An 18,092-nucleotide genomic window follows, 5' to 3' on the forward strand; every position below is an offset into this window, starting at 1 on the left:
TCACGTTCCTGAGGAAGAACAAAAGCAAAGAATGGGTTAAGTTTTCATTGCCAATCACTCCCGTGGCCGGACCAATCATATAATATGTCATTTTAGTGGTAACAAAAGCTCCTGGCAGCTAATGTGTCAATGAATCGCTGTATTGTATCTCGTAGTTAGGTCGCTAATCTCTGGTGCTGTGATAAAATTCTTTGAGACCTAGGGAAAAACATATTATGGAAAATATCAACATAAAGGGGTCCAGGGAATATTTTTTGATGAAACTATTCCCTAAATACGTGTTCCGATATTCGACATTAAGGGCCTGCAATCCCGTTTTTAGAGCATTAGTGTCGGGCGTCTCTGACGTATTCCGTCGTAATTGAAGAAAATATATTTATACGTTGATGTTATCAATATTACATATGTATTAAAAATATCTTAAAAGATTGTTGGTAATCATTTGTGTAGATTTAAATTATTTCGTAACAAAGCATCTGACAGTTTATCTTATCCGAGGCCAATAAGCCCAATCTAATTATTTTACACAATGCGGGATATTAATAGACGCATGGGGCATGACGCGTGACGATGCGACTCCACGGTCCTGAATGGTCACAAGGAGTAATATAGTCCAGTAGAGCACGACGCGTAACAGCGCCAAGGATCCTAGGGTGCCATTTACAAGGGGCGTAGTCCCGTGGAGCACGATGCGTGATAGCGCCAAGGATCCTAAGGTACCATTTATAAGGGGGTAGTCCCGTGGAGCACGATGCGTGATAGCGCCAAGGATCACAAGATGCCATTTATAAGAGTGGGAGCACGACGCGTGATGGCGACAAGAATCCTAAGGTACCATTTATAAGGGGGTAGTCCCGTGGAGCACGATGCGTGATAGCGCCAAAGATCACAAGATGCCATTTATAAGAGTGGGAGCACGACGCGTGATGGCGCCAAGGATCCCAAAGTATTATTTATAAGGGGGTAGTCCCGTAGAGCACCGTGTTTGATAGCGCCAAGGATCACAGGGCAGCATTTATAAGAGGGGGAGCACGACGCATGATGGCGCCAAGGATTATAGGGTGCCATTTATGAAGAATGTAGTCCCGTGGAGCACGACGCGTGATTAGGTTAGGTTTGCGGTGAAATTTGTGATAAAATCTGGCCAGGTTAGGAAAGTTCATGATTATTTACAGTAAAGTTATAGAATTAAAAATATATAACTTAATAATGGCTAACTACGCCAGGGGCAGAGCGTCGACACGATGCGCCCTATTTTTCAGTAGTTTGATTTGGCTCGAAATTCTGTAATTTCTTTTTGCCTCTTACTGATAAGCCTAAGTATTACAGATAGATAAAATATGTCACAACAACATGTAAGATACACATTGTCATGTTCTAATTTATGTCAATTGTTTTGTTTTTATCTTAAGACGTCACGAAATGATATCACAATAATCTCGTTGGTTTTCGATCATTTATATTATTATCCGAGATTGAGCAATAAGTATTAGATAAGTACCTGCCCACAGAACGAATTAAATTAAAAATAATATCTATGTGTAATATATAAGTATTGAAACTTATTGCTAATTATTTTAAAATGATATTTATACGTTTTTAACATTAATTCACGCTGGACAACAGGGAGCCTAAACTTTTGCATAATATTATATGTAAAGGTTTAAGCTTTTGGCAGATTACGCTATTTTATGCGCGCATAAATTGGGCGTGGCATGTACGTATTATATGTTGGGTTAAGACACTGCGCTATAATCTTGCTCCGGAGAGGGGTTCAGATAAATTGGGGGACTGCCGCGAAATATCATTTCTTTGTATGGGAGCTGTCACTTTGACAGATGAAAGCCGCGTAATTACGGCTCTCCGTAAATTAATTTTCAAATATAGCCTGGCTAGAAGATCACAGAACATGTAGTCGCCACGCCCACACTTATAGCACATCATCTTTTAGGTGTGACAGGTCTGTTTGGGATTGCATGGCGAGCTATATGGAGTTATACAAAACGCTTTGAACTTATAGGGTAATCTGTCACCCCCTTTAGGCTCGGTGTATATGTTAACAAAACTACAAATAATTTAACTTTACAAAACTTTCCTTCCAATCAGCCTTCCAGCCCAAGGAGACTGCCATGGTGGTTCGTGCATGGTGAAAAATGAGTACTGCTGAGGTTCGTGCATGGTGACTACACTCCCTATTAATGGCACTCTAAGATACTTGATTACCACGGGACGACACACCTACAAAATGATAATCTAAGAATCCTGGCGCCATCACGGGTCGTGCTCCACGGGACTGTAATACTCCTCATAGCCCCTCAGGACCTTGGAGACAGGTCGTCAGGCGTCGTGCCCCATGCGTCTATTAATACCCCTGGCCTCGGATAAGGTAAACTGTTATATCCTTTTTTACAAAATAATTTAAATCTACACGAATGATTCACTAAAATCCCGTTAAAACCCGACGACACGCAATTTCCCAACAAAAATATAAGTAAATTCAGAATATATCAGAACAAGTGTTCTTGCGGATACGCTTATTCTAATAAATGAAAAAAGTGCAAAAAATGCTAAAATATTATAACAAGACTGAAATGCAAAAACACGTGTTCCGATATCCTCATAACACATTCGTGTTTCACTGTAATATTTTTTTTAGGAAATATGTCAATTCCTTCGTTAAAGGACTGCAGTCCCGTTTTCAGCAGGAATACTAATAATTTGACCAGATTTTCAGTAAATTACCAATATTTTATGTCAGTTAATTTTCTCCGTGTGAAACAAAGGAGACGATTAATTAGATCATTAGATCCTCTCCCTCAAAAGATACATAATCACGATACACGCGGTGCACTCTTTCGCTGCAGCAGCTAGTCCAGTTTCCTCACCACCTAGGATTCTTGCTGCAGAGTCTCCATCTTCTATCTTCGTGTCACCTGTTCCTGTACTTAATTTTATTTAACTTAATTTCACTTTATTCTTGTAATATTTATATTTTTTGTAATTCCTGCATCAACTGTAAAGCGCCACTGAGGTGATATCTCACAAAAGCGGCGCAATACAAATTATCCAATAAATAAATAAAAATTCTCACGCTCAGGAAGGTTTCGCCTTACACTGATAGGTATCAATGATTGGGTCAGATGTCTTTTCCATAATTTACCGGTATCCTTTACATAAATTAAAAAAAGTATTTTATCGTATTGTTTTCTTAATGATTACTGCTAACAAATCTTTCTTTCCTCTAAAACCCTTCAACATAACTTTCTTTTCCAGATCATAATTTTCCATTTCTCTCTTTCTACATTTATATGACTTTCAGGGACTCCCTTCTGTCATTCTGCATTCTTTCCATTGCCTTCTCCGACATACACCTCTTCCCTCTTCATTCTGCATATTGCGATTTCAGCGTCTTCATATCTAAACTATGTTCACCGAAAGAATAGCAATTATTCACAACACGAAATTAATAGAGCAACTAAGAATAATTGCTCCGTAAAATCTCAACCTATAATTTTTAAATTATAAAAGTAATTAAGGTTTTTGGTACTCGGGTACATAAAATGTTCCAATTGGTTGTTATTAAATCTGAACCGTTTTCAATAACAACCAATTGAAACATTTTATGTACCCGATTACCAAAAACCTGCAAATTGACTTTGCCATTCGATTTTAGTGGATTATTATTGTAACTCGCTAAGTGCAAATTACATTCAATTAACTGAAAATGTTCAAAAATACAATTTTTAATTAATTTCCGCTCCAGAATCGATCATAGTTTCGATTAATATTTATAAAAATCGAAAGCATTTCTTTTCATTTCCGGTGCTTTTTTCGTTTGTTTGTGAAAATAAAAATTCAGATTCTACTCCCCTCACAAACACCACACATACCATGGACAAATTTACGCCTGCGGCGCTTTTCCAAAGTTATAACTGATTGTTTTTATTCAGTTGAATGGTTTTGGTTTTAGTCTGTATTTGATGTCAGTATATTATCTATTTCTGATCTCACTGTTTTGTATCCAGCTTTTTATTCGAGATTTAAATGTTAAACTATTGTTGTGAGTTTCGAATGAGAGTGGGATTTTGTTGTAGAGTTTAGTACCATATTATAGGAAGATTTTATATAATATAGATGTACACATTGATTGTACAATAGATATGTATTGTTTCATAGTGCTTTTACACAAACGAAGTATTGAATTCCGTAGGTCTAAACATATTCGCCCCACAGATGTTCACCGAAGGAAGGGTGCATGGGTTTGCTGCTTTGATGCGCCACAGAACAGCCATGACGAGTCAACGCTACCAGAGATCGGACAACACTCTTGTCCAGGCCGTTGCCCAGTGGCAGGGAGCGCCTCTACTCCAGAGATGGAGAATTTCACTCAAGCCACCATAAAGTCCTAATGTGTTCATCAATTTATTCCTTTTTTATTTATTTCTATATTGATTTTTTTAATGTTTTAACTTAAATGTAAACTTTTATGGCAGGCAGAGCATTGCACACACCGCTCTGTCCAGCTGAAATAAACATTATTATTATTATAAACTTTAGGGTGCACAGTTTACATCCGAGCTGTGCCAGCGGTTTTAAAAAGAAATACAAGTAATTCTGAAAATTGAAAGAAATTTACAATAATTATATGAATTAAACAATTTTAAAAGTGAGTCTAAAAAATCTAATTAAAGCTGTGTATTTTACCTTATTCCAAGATCAAGTCTACAAGCCCAATGTGTAGCCACTAAATATTGTGTACAAAAAAACCGTCATCCATATAACCTACTTTATAAGGAATGCAATGTTGTGTATAAAACGGTCACTAATACTTAATAGATTTTTGTTTAAGCTGTGGACCTTTTATAACACAATCAATTATTCGTTGGCAATGAATTTATAAGGGTATAAGGGTACTTACGGATGTAAAGGATCATTCACTTGTTGGGATTCACTGATTCACTTGGATTCACTGTAATTTTGGTTTTAGCGAAATATTATTTATTGCGATGCGTTAAGATGATTTTGATTGTTTCTTGCGATAAGATACGTTATGGGTAATGATGTTCCCTTCGCGTCACGGCGGTTGGTTTTGCACTGACTGATTCCCGGACAAAGAGGAGAGGTATGAAGGAGAAGAAAACGGGGTTCAGGAACAAAATTCATTGCCATAAACAATTCGCAATTACACGAAAATTAGCCATTATTTGGCGTAAACAATTTTTATCAACATCAAATTTACAGAAAGAACACAACAAATCCGTGCCACTAGAATTGACTGTAAATTGAACTTTGTGGCCGTACATATTAAAACATCTTATTGTAAAAGAAACTTTTTTATATTAGGTTCAACTTATGTATGATTTAGTATTTATAAGTCTTACAATTCCTTCGTTATAATTTTCAAAAGTTGTACTAATTAAAATTGAATATTCATTTAGACCTTTAGAAGAAGTCAATAGGTATCCTGTATATTTTATATAAATACAAATCGGATATGTTTATCCGAGACACTGTCTAGGTTACAAACCTATTCATTAGAAATTTGTGATCATTCAAAAAGGTCATTGGTCGAGGGGCTAAAAGACGCTGTCCAAGATCCTGGGTTCGATTCCTAGTTGTGACCGTTATATTTTTGTTATTTTCTGTGTCTTGTTCTGTTTAATGTTTCGTTTAGGTTTGCTAGTATTATATTCTTCTTCAATGATTGTTAAGATGTTTTGTGTTGACAGGATTACCATAATACTTTTTCGTCCTTGTCCTTCCTTAAATAATAAAATTTTATAAAAGTTCCGTTTGCTAAAAGTGTCTTTATCTTTACTTTGTTTCTTCTTGGGAATAATTATTGATGACTTATTTATGGTTCAAATATTCTTACAATGCACCCTCCACCTGGTCACTCATGTAACACTTTTTTTTCATTCTTCTTAATATATTTTATGTTTTTGTAAGTAGTGATTATTTTATGTTTCACTCAAATGTGTAAATTGTTAACCTCGATAAAGGCTTAATCGTATTGAGGTTGATTTTATGTGAAAAATTATGATTTATGTACAGGGTGGGACAAAAGTAATCACCCGATGTTCTTTTGCTGTAATTTTTTTTACGATAAACTTTGGTACGGCTTGTTACTTCGCGTTCTTGACATTTGACATTTGGCGTCATTTGCAAAAGTTATAGCGTTTTCCAATAGGGTGATTACTTTTGCCCTACAAGTCTTGTAGATTGGTATTCTGCGTTTGTTTACTTCACAAATGTCAAAACTGAATTGACATTAAATTTGACGCCATTTGCAAAAGTTATAGTGTTTTCCAATAGAGTGATTACTTTTGCCCCACCCTGCACAATGCAATAAATAAATAATTTTTAAACTACTAACACTTAATTTTTCATTCAATTCTTAATTGACAGTCAATTACAATTCTTGAGCAAATCAGCTCTCCACACACTTTCTTCCTTTTTTATTATTGTTTCATTATTATTACTCATATATTCATTAGTGAAAATTAAGAGCCGTTTTTGTCTCAGGCGAAATTACTAAGATATTATATGGACATACGTAATAGGTACTTTGAATCACTTATAAATAATGTATAATACTGATTATAAATGTTTTATTATCTTCTTTTTTACTAAACAAATTATAGATAATGATATCCCCCCTGGATCTCCGGTAATGAGGATTTCATTTACGTATTATTTAAATGTAGTAATATGGATAAAATGAAATAATTATAAATATATTCTTGGTATTTTTAGTGCAGTTGAGTGGTTTCGGTGTCAGTATATTTTCTATTTCTGATCTCCCTATGTTGTTCATCCAGCTTTTCGTTTGAGATTTATGTGTTATAATCTTGTTGTGAGTTCTGAATGAGAGTCGCTTTTTGCTTTAGAGTTTAGTACCATAGTAAAGAGAGCTTTTTTGCCAAAATGTTGTATTTAAATGTTGCTTGTTGGATATGTTTTTGACTTTGAGATCTAGCTTTTCTAATACATGTATAAGTTGTTACTTCTTGTGATTTATATTTATGAATTTAAAGGAGTATTGTTTTAGAATAGAGTTGTTCAATTGACATGATGCTAAGTTGAAGATTTCGTCAGTGCTAGTTGTCACAGGGACTAGTATAATTTTCATTTTGGCTTTTTGGGTTTTAATTATTGCATTAAGAATATTGTCATTTGCACTGCCCAATCGATAATACCGTTTTCTGACAGTGATTGGCAGAGAGTCATGTAGATCTTGATTATATGATTTTTAATGAGGACATTCCTGATGGTTTTGAGAAATAACTTGTTTTAAGTCCATTTAAAATTTTAAACAATTTTTACACCTAGATAAGTTATATGGTCAACGTTTTACAATGACGGTCAATTTTTACAACGCCTATTTAAGTGATGAATTTTCAAGTTCAGGTCTCCTTTCGAGTTTTTTGCATTATTTTGAAAGTGATGATTTTGGTTTCATTAGCATTAAGTGTAAATTAATGGTAGTCTAGCCATGTTCTGTTATTATTTGGTGTGTATTCTGCTTTCTTAAATATTTCTGCTCAATTATTCCCATTAATTAGAAGAACAGAATCATCCACAAAACTGAGGATTTCGCCTTCGAATATAATGTCTATGTGGCATAGGTCATTAATATAAATGAAGAATAGGATTGGACCCAGAATACTTCCATTTTTATGTTGTCAAGTTTTACCGCTTGCTTTCTGTGTTCCACATATCTTTTTAATAATGTCAATTATCAGTAATCCCTGCATTTTCTAGTTTTTTTTTAAATATGTGAGTGATTTGTTGTTTCGAAAGCTTTAGAAAGATTGAGGTATATGCAAATGTATTTTTTTTATGTGAGTCTAGTGAATTTTTAATATATTCAATTACTTAAGGCTATGGCGTTGGACGTTCCTTGATATTTTCTGAACCAAAATTGTTTATGTGATAATAGTATGTTAGATTCTAGGTTGTCGATGAGTTGATTCGTTTGATTGTCCCTATTTTGAGTTGAGTTGGAAATATCCCTTCCTTAATGGAGATTTGTAAATTAGAAAGATATTTGGTTAGATAGGTTCGTCTTGTAACTATTTTAATGTTTTTATTGTAATTCCATCACAACCCGTGAACATATTCGTTTAAATTTAGATAAAATTAGTGTAACTTTGTGTTTAGTGGTTGATTCTATTGCAAATTGTTATTTTATTCGCTAAATTCGAGTATATTTTTGAAAAAATGTCGTTTGTGTGGTGTACTAATCGATGATCATTTATGTTGAGTGAGAGTTTACTGTTATCTGTGTCGATTTAATCCAATGACTTTGTTTTGTTTTGGTTTTCCTAGATGATTTCTTTAATTATTTTAATTAATTATAGTTGTCAAAATGTAATAAAATTAGCTGATAAGGTCGATCAATGACAGTCTCAGCTTATCTGCAAGGATTACCCTACGGATAAAATGGTTTTCAGATGTGAATTTTCCGCAGTAAGGGAATAGTCACAAGACGAAATGGTCCTGCAAGTGTTCGTATTCCTAGCGGCAATTTCCCTGGCGGTGGGGGGCGTATTCCCTAACGGAGGCGCTCTATACGCAGGGGACAGTAAAGTAGACATCGAGGAGGATGCCAGGCTAGATGTCGTAAGTACAAATTTTTAATTACATTTTTCAATTACAATTTTAATACGCACTATTACTTCAACTATAAAATACATTGTTTAACCCTCAGCTTGCGCAACCCACGCCCAACACAAAAATATTTATTAATATTCATATTGCGTATGTACAGGCGCAAACAAATAATTCACCTTAGTAGTTTTAAACATAACTTACAAAAAGTGTTTAATCCTAAAACAATTAAATAAGCGCCATCTAGGAAAGAACAGATTATGAATTCTTTAAAATATACCCTTAATTATTGGCTTATTAATCTAAAACGTCGTGTTAAATGCTCTGCACGCCCTTCTTCAACGCAAAAGCAACATTTATATGCAAAAATTTGTATAGGTTTAGTAGGAAAATATATAAAATACAATAAAAATAAGATGCAGTTCAAGAATTACAGTTACCAATTCGGCGAAAAGCTTTTGACAGTATACGCAACAGAAAACTATAAAAAAATTAGAACATATTGAAATTCAAGGAACGGTAAAATAATGGTTAGATGTTATGTATCTAAACGACACCAACATGTACAAATTAATAATGCATTAGGTGAACCCACACATTCAGATTTTGGAATCCCTCAAGGAACAGTCCAAGGTCCAACATTATTTATCATTTGTGTAAATGAAAAGCTATCGATTCGAAAAATTGGAAAAATAATATCTTTCGCCGACGATACAGTCTTGATCTGACAAAAAAAAAAACTGGGAAGAAGCATACCGAAGCGCAAATATCGAATTAAACCTATCTTTAAACTCGCACGAAACTTACTACATAACATTTAAACTAATGAACAAAAACCTTTCAACAATAAATTCGAAAATTACTATTCATATTCTGACAATTGCAACTCTCCAAAATGCTCAATACTGTCAAAAAAGAATTTCATTAAATATTTAGGAATACTAATCAACACAAAAAATCGACAGAACATGTTGAACAAACTATTTAAAGGATAATTTTGACGTAATTTTTTTTTTTTGATAATTAATACGTAAACTGTATTGTAATGTAATGTAATGTAGTAACATTTTCCTTAAATTGAGAAAAGTCTTCAAAAACGAATGCTACAGAAGGTTTACTGTACGCTAACCCAATCAGTTCTTCAATACGGAGTAATAGGCTGGGGAAGAGCATATAAAACTAACTTAGCTCCGCTAGAAGTAGTCCAAATAAGTTAGATTACTTGATTCGTGAATAATTCTAAGGATTTAAAGTTTTAAAATTTAACAGAATCTATCGAAAAAATTCATTACTTCAAATCTACGAAGATAAACTAATAAAAGAGTTATTAAGACAATTCGGGGAAGTTATCAAGTCAATTTAAAAAAGGTGGGATTGAACAATGTCCAATTTTCATTAAAAGTGAGATTTTTTTTAAAACTTCGTTGAACTTTGAAAGTAAGCCCAAGTTGGAAAATTTATGTAAAATATTGATGTGAATATTTGAATTTCAGCCCGGCTTGCTGACGAAGTACGGCTATGCCAACGAAGCACACGAGGTGCAGACCGAGGATGGTTATCTGCTCACTATGCACCGCATCCCCCGCGGCAGGGGACAAAGCGAGGGAGATAGGCCGGTGGTGTTCCTCATGCACGGACTATTTAGCTCCTCCGCTGACTGGATCATTATGGGTCCTCAGAGCGGATTCGGTATTTTATTTTCTTATATTTTATTAAAATAATTACATGTTACATGGTTGAAGTTATCACATAAAATTCAAATTATGTAAAAAAATATATTTTAGACACACATAATTGATAGGAAAAGAAAATTTAAAAAATAAAATAGGTAATGTAAAATTAAACTTAGTAAATACCTACGTACAAATAATTCATGCCTAAATCATAAAATGATGTTTAAAGATAAACAGAATAATGAAAGAAAAACAATATAATGAAAATGAGAACATAACTTAAATAAGCAAGGGTTCGTATTTAAAAATTGATCCGAGGACAAATGGAAAATATCACTATTTTATTTTTTGCACGACCTTCTGAAAAATGAATGTTGTGTGTAGTTAGTTTTTGAGTGCGGGAAAAGCGGCCCTTGATTTTAGCGGCATTAGCCGAGATGAGATTCCTCCTCTTTTAGCCAACTTTTCGGACAGCCTTATATAAGATATGCCCTGCTGATGTACATAAGTCTGAAACATTTACTATAGGAGGGAGAAGCTCAACAAGGTTGCAAACATGCAATCCAAGAACTGTGTTGTGTCTCATTGATGAAGATTTTGATTCATGGCTCAGAAAAAGTTGAGGAATGTCTACTCCTACAAACGCATCACTCTCGACGTCCCGACCAAGATTCCACCTCCTGAAAGTTCAGCTGGAACCGTTACTACGTATCGGCCAATTTTGATCATGACGTACTTTTTTTTCAGCATATTATCTGGCGGAAGAAGGTTTTGACGTATGGATGGGAAATGCTCGAGGAAACTTCTATTCCCGCAAGCACGCTACGCTCGACCCCGACCAAGATTCCTCCTTCTGGAAGTTCAGCTGGAACGAGATCGGCTACTATGACTTGCCAGCCATGATTGACTACATCCTGGCCAAGACCGGCAAGACCCAGCTGAACTACTCTGGACACTCCCAGGGAACCACCTCTTTCTTCGTCATGGCCTCTCTGAGGACGGAGTACAACGCCAAGATAGCTCTGATGTCCGCGCTCGCTCCTGTTGCCTACATGTCCAACTTAGAGAGTCCGCTGGTCCACTACCTGGCACCAATTGCAAACACCGCAGAGGTGGGTTCAATCAGTATTTTTAAAAAATGTTATAAGGTATTTATTATTCATTAGTTTTTCTAAGTCGGTCCACCAAACCGAAAAACCAATTAAATCATTCAAACTGTTAATAAGATTATCTTCTTTTTGCAATAATCCTACTTTTACACGGATACATTTTCAATAAAAAACGCTGGTCTACCTATTATACACGAGTATATATCTCATAATATACGTGGGTATATTCGAAAACTAATTATTAGCCCTATAAGTGATTTCTCACCATATTGCAGAAGTAGAAGAAAACTAATGTTATTTATTTCTATATATGCATAATTTTTAGTTACATATGAATTTCTGAATTAGCTGTTGACATCCCTGCTCGGAATAAACGAGCTGTTGCCCAGTTCCGAGCTGATGGCCCAAGCGGGTGAACTACTGTGCAAGGACAACTCCCCCTTCCAGCCCGTGTGCACCAGCTTCCTGTTCCTGTTCTGCGGAGCCAACCCTGAACTAATGAATGCGGTAAGTACTGTTGCTATTGAATGCGGTAAGTACTAATGTATTTGATTGCAGACTCAGATGTTTGTTTTAGTATAAGCGTTTTTTTCCAATTGTTGTGATATTGTAGAATTGGTTCTCTACTTTTTTACAATTGATGCATTGTTAAGGGACAGTTTGTTAGCGTTCGTTTTGAGGTTGGGCACGTTTAGCAAGATTGTCACGGGACCGTGAACTAGTCGCTACACCACTGACTCTAATACTACATTTCTACAATCCTAAATTTGAATGATTTCTGTCGTCACGCAATTTTTTTCTGTTATAAGACTCTGTTAATATAATTCTTGGACTTCGACAGATTTCGACTTGACATTAATTTTTTTAGTGTTCATTTTTGTCTATATTCATGCATAAATTGTGTGCTCTTTTTCTTAGTCATCTCTGCTTTTTTCTTATTGATGCATTGTTATTGGACAATTTGTTAGCGTTTTGAGGTTGGGCACGTTTAGCAAGATTGCCTCGGGACCGTGAACTAGTCGCTACACCACTGACTCCAATCCTACAAAGACCCACAAGTATATTTTATAATCATCTTGATATCAACAGATTTTAATGGATTAAACACGTAGCATTAAATATATTTTGTATTACTGGTTAGATAAGATTGGTGAAACAAAGCTTATAATGCTCTGATTAATAGGTACATTTAGGTATTTGATTGAGACCTTACTTAACGTACACAGGCATTTATTTCATTTATCTCACTCAATATTAACTTTTAAAATGACCTAATACCCTAAAAAAAGTCGGAATCTTAACGACGTTAGTGAAGCGTGTACAAAAATATACCTACGGTCGAATTTTCCATAGCAAATATTCTAAAATAATGTGGGAATCATAACGATGTAAATAAAGAAGACATGCACAAAAATTATCGGCGCCCGGCCCGGCATTGAATGGATCTACGGTCGAATTTTCCCTAGAAGGCCTAGAAAACAGATCTTAATCACTGTCGGAATTAATTAAAATGTGACCCGCGAGCAAACCCTCTTTATCTTGTGTCACCCGTAGTAACTTTTATTATTTCTCAATGAAAAAGATAATATTACCAACTATAAATGAAACAGATCCAAAATCCAAATCCTCCAGTCTTACCGGGTCCAACACTCCATCAATTTATTGAGCTACTGAGACCTAATTTTGTGTGTCCACTTCATTGCTTAAATATTACAACGAAGTTTATAACCTTCAAAAAGTTATTCCAATCCACCGACTAGTTTAATATATCGATGATTGTTCCTGATAAATTTAAATCTTATTATTACCATATTACAACTTAATACATATTACATTGACTGAGCGTAGCAAAATTCCGTTTTCACTCGGCGGTTTTGCATATCATGTGTCTGCATAGACATATGAATATTAGTAGACCTGCCCTAAGTGATTAAAAGCGTATTATCCCCACTCCCCATACCGGTTCCATTGAGCCGGCTGGGCTCGCGTACGGCCTCAAGTGATATTTGAAAACGTGACGTCATCATTCTTGTGCGAACTATGGTCGAGGCATCATCGGTTCATTTTACGAAATAACACGGCAAAATGTTTACTTGTACTATGAAAACTGGTAAAAATAGATGCGAAAAAAGAGAATAAACCCAATTGTCGTATTACATTCCATATATAAGCATTATTTTATTTTATTTTAAGCATATTCACATCGTATAATATGAATCAGTTGTTACTATCACATCGAGAAACGTCTGGACGCGAAACACAAAGCTGGTTGGTTGCTGGGAAGTAAATTATGAACATTTATAAAAGTGTCTTAACTAAATACTCTGAAACTAACTACGACTCTGAATATAGAAGCTGCCTTACTTTGCCGAATTTGGACTTCGCAAATTTGTTCATAACGTGGCGAGTAATTTGCGCTCCCATGTAAAAATGTCTATTCATTCAAAGCAGATTTTACTTTTAAGAAGTAAATGGTGATATTATAATGCGAGATGCCTATTTACTGTCAGATTGATTTATTGACGAATCACAGTCATCTTCACTCCCTTCGTTCTTCAACAGTTGATTTTACCCCTCGCCTTTATCTTCTCGTCTATTAATTCCTATGTCTGTGTGTGTCTGTAAATTTGTTTGTACGTTCCGTTTCTTTTCATTATGGTTGCTGTTTTAATGGTTCAGTAAAAATTATTTTTTCAAATGTGAAATCTTTGTGTTTATTACGACTGTCTATATGCCTGCCAGGGCAAATCCGACTGTATGTCCGTCCAATAGGCCGGGCCGCGCGCCGAAGTTTTTTTTACAAGACTTCTTCACTTACGTCGTTAAGATTCTCGTTTTAATTAAGGATATTTGCTAAGGCAAATTCGATCGAAGTCTTTCCAATACACCGGGGGGAAATGTCGCATACTTTTGTGCTTTTTACGGCTGTTTTACTTATGTCGTTAAGATTTCGACTTTATTTTAGGGTACTACATCATAACTAAATGATGCCTTAATCTTATTTAAAAAAAACTCATTGACTGCTCGTACACACGCGTTTATCTGATTAATATCTTGTGATTCCAGACGATGCTGCCTATCATCCTGGCCCACACCCCGGCAGGTGCCTCTAGCCGACAGGCCGTGCACTACGGCCAGGAGTTCATGTCCGCCATGTTCCGCAAGTACGACTTTGGCACCGTCATTAACCTGATCGAGTACAAACGCACAACCCCCCCGGACTACGATCTGAAGAACGTCACAGCCCCCGTGGCCCTTTACTACTCCGACAACGACTATCTGGCACACCCCACTGACGTAGAACAGCTGCACAGCGAATTGGCCAACCCGGTAGCTAAGGTTAAAGTGCCTCACCCTCTGTTCAACCATTTGGATTTCATCTGGGCTATCGACGTTAGGCCGCTGCTTTACGATGGTGTTATTGCGCTCATGAAAGAATATGCATAAATAATGCGTCAATAACAAGGGAAAATAGAAGGGAATGTGTGCTGAAGTGTTCAAGTGTCTATGTAAATAAGATGTGTGTATTATATTAATACACAAAATAAATAACATCATTGTAAAAACGGGCATTTTTATTTGGTATTATTTTTATATCCTCAATGACCAAACAGAACGTTGAAGAAATGTGAAGGACAAAAAATAAATAAATAAACAAACCTAACCTAGTCTATTCTAAAATAATACTTCACTAAGACAATATGAACACAACCTTTACTTTCCTACTCCCAACATTCTAACTCAGAGACTTGTAGAAAATATTTGTGGTTGGTTGTCCGTAACTGACTAACGTAAATTAATGTTACCAAAAACACAAAAATCTAATAAATTGCTTAAACGGTAACCCGAGGAAACTCTGGGATGAAATAAACAATCTAATAGAAAAACCTAAACATAAAATAGATAAAACGATTCTTACACACATGAAAAACCCAGAGGACACAAAAATTTTATACGACACAATTTTCCACAATATTTGTAAATGAAATTCAAAACATAAGACACAATTCACCTACGAAACTTCAGCGGCTAGTAGGTAGTAACGCTGTCGTTAGTTCGTAGCATAGTTAGATGTAATAGGAGAAAATCGACAACGTGGAAAACGGCTATCGACATTGTACAGATTGGACAATTTTAAAATACACTGATCAATTTTGTAGATCAGTTTTTAAGATAAATTGTGCATTTTTTGCGAAGTTAACGCTATTTTTGTAAATTTAAATCGGATAAAAATTAACAAAAATTATTATTATTATTTTTTTTTTTTTTTTTAATTTATTAACGAGGCTTCTGACTCACATAATGCTGTCATTTTTTGCCTCATCTGTTTTTAAAATTACAATATTAAAATATTTTAATTATAATTTATAAGTTCTTTAAAAGGTGCCTTTTGTCCAAGATTACACTTTCAAATATTTTCCAATTTACATGATCGAATAAATTTCATGATTCTTGATATTTTTTTATATTTATGGCATAGAACTCTGTTGAGGCTATTAAATTCTGAACTTCCGATGGGTCCGAGGTCATCAATATTGTCACTCTCTGTTGTTCATACTTAATGCACTTTGTTAATGTATGTTGGGCATCTTCAATTTCTTCACATATTGAGCACATTGGAGAATCAGAGAGGCCTATCAAACACAATACTCTTCCCATTAGTGCATGTCCGGATCTTAATCTAAAAATTATTCTCATTTCTGATCTTTTCAGATTAACCTCAGTGAACCAGGGTTCTTTAAACGGTTCCTTTTGGAGTTTTCTATACCATATACCCTTATTGGTAGATAAAGTCTCAAAATGTTGATTCCACATCATATTACATGTTAAATTAATTTTTTGGCAGTAATCTTCGGCATCTGGTTTCCAGTCATACATGTGTCCATTCACACATGCTTCGTTTGCTAACAAATCCGCTTCTTCATTCCCATGTATTCCTACGTGAGATGGAATCCATTGCAAGCATATTTGCATACCTTTCTGCTGTAGCCGCATTATTTGATCTGCAATATTGTAGGCTATTTTTCTGCAGGCAATTCCTTTTGAAACACTTTTGATATATTGAAGCGCGCTTTTAGAATCGCTTAATATTACAATTTGATTCCAGTTATTTTTAATTGAATACTCCACAGCTTCTTTGATTGCTATCAATTCTGCATTCATAATAGTGCAATTTTTATTCAGTTTTATTTTATGTGTAAAATTGTTTTGTATTGAAATGAAGGCAGCTCCAACTTGATCCGGTTTTTTCGATCCGTCGGTGTAGATCTGGTAGAATCCTGAATATTTCTTAATTAGCATATCGCTTACGACATTACTAATTTCTCTCAATGAAAGATGTCTTTTGGGGTAATTGAAATCATGAATATCAACTGCAATATATTCTAAATTAATTGCTCCAACCCAGGTTTCGAAGGAGTACATATCGAGACATTTGTTTCTATTTGTTTTCCAATCAATGGTTTCTGTACAAATTTTTATCAACATAGGTAATTTTTTATTATTCCAGAATCTGTTTTGTATCAAGGATTTTAGTTTGAAAATTTCCAAAACAAGTGGATTATTTTCAATTGATACAGCTCTTAGCCAAAATCTTGCAGCTAGTTTCCAAGTTCTTATATGCAAAGGAGGGGCACACATTTCACTTTGTAAGACATGCACCGGAGTTGAGTTCAGGAAGCCTCCACATATTCTTAAGGCTCGTGATTGTATTCTCTCTAATTTTTCAATATTGCTTTTGGCAGAATTATGAAAGAGTATACTACCATAATCTAATCGACTTCTTATAAGGGACGTGTACAATCTTCTCATATGAAGTGGATGAATTCCCCAGCTTTTGCCTCACAACACTTTCAAAATATTCATCGGCTGGTTCAATTTTAGACAGGTATTATTTATATGTTTATTCCAAGCGAGTCTGTAATCCAACCACACCCCAAGGAACTTATGTTCATCCACTCTTTCTATAAGTATATCATTTATTTTAATATTCAGGATGTTTCGTCTCTTTCCCCTTGCAAATAGACATATTTTCGTTTTATGTTCCGATATTTCAAGACCTTTTATTTGAAGAGCATTCTGTAGTTCTAACAGAGCTTGTTGAATAATGTCTTCACATGTTTTTACTTTCTTACTTGAATAATAAATACCAAAATCATCAATGTACTGTACGCGTTTCACTTGAGGATGGTTTCCTATACCAGAAGTTCCAATATTGAATAGGAGGGCAGACATGGGATCTCCTTGCAGTAGTCCTCTCGAGCACCTTTGTGTAGCAAATATGTTAGATTCTTTAATAATGATCATTCTTTGTTTAAAATATTCCCAGATATACTTTATAACTTTTCCTTTTATACCTTTAGAGATGAGAACCTTAATGACCTCTTCGATTTTTATATTATTGTATGCATCTTTAATGTCTACAAAAGCAGCAATTGTAACGGCATTGGTTGTTTGGGCAACTTGTATTTCTGTAACCATTCTTCCCAGATTATCCATGGTTGATAGTTTTCTTCTAGATCCTATTGTAGACTTATCGAATAAAAAATTACTTTCTAAATACCACTCTAATCGTCTTGTAATTATAGTGTTGAAAGTTTTACAAAGACATGAAATTAACGAAATTGGCCTTATAGAGGTCATAAGTTTCGGATCTCTTCCGGGTTTAATTATAGGCACAATTTTTACCTGTTTCCAT

At 34.9% G+C, this 18,092-nt stretch overlaps 1 protein-coding gene across 1 annotated transcript in view; it reads left to right on the forward strand.

The window, feature by feature from the left end:
• The first annotated feature begins 8,485 nt into the window (after positions 1-8,485).
• The window catches only part of LOC149422671 (lipase 3-like), a 29,577-nt gene continuing 19,970 nt past the window's right edge, over positions 8,486-18,092 (forward strand). The window contains exons 1-4 of the mRNA XM_089633900.1: positions 8,486-8,625; positions 10,107-10,302; positions 11,034-11,398; positions 11,744-11,902. Coding sequence (XP_089490026.1) covers positions 8,497-8,625; positions 10,107-10,302; positions 11,034-11,398; positions 11,744-11,902 — 849 coding nt within the window. The 5' untranslated portion in view covers positions 8,486-8,496. The remainder of the gene's footprint in view (positions 8,626-10,106; positions 10,303-11,033; positions 11,399-11,743; positions 11,903-18,092) is intronic.

Source organism: Hesperophylax consimilis, chromosome 7 (genome assembly GCF_061612785.1).
Source record: "Hesperophylax consimilis isolate HC1 chromosome 7, BYU_Hcon_1.0, whole genome shotgun sequence".
Lineage (NCBI taxonomy): Eukaryota > Metazoa > Arthropoda > Insecta > Trichoptera > Limnephilidae > Hesperophylax > Hesperophylax consimilis.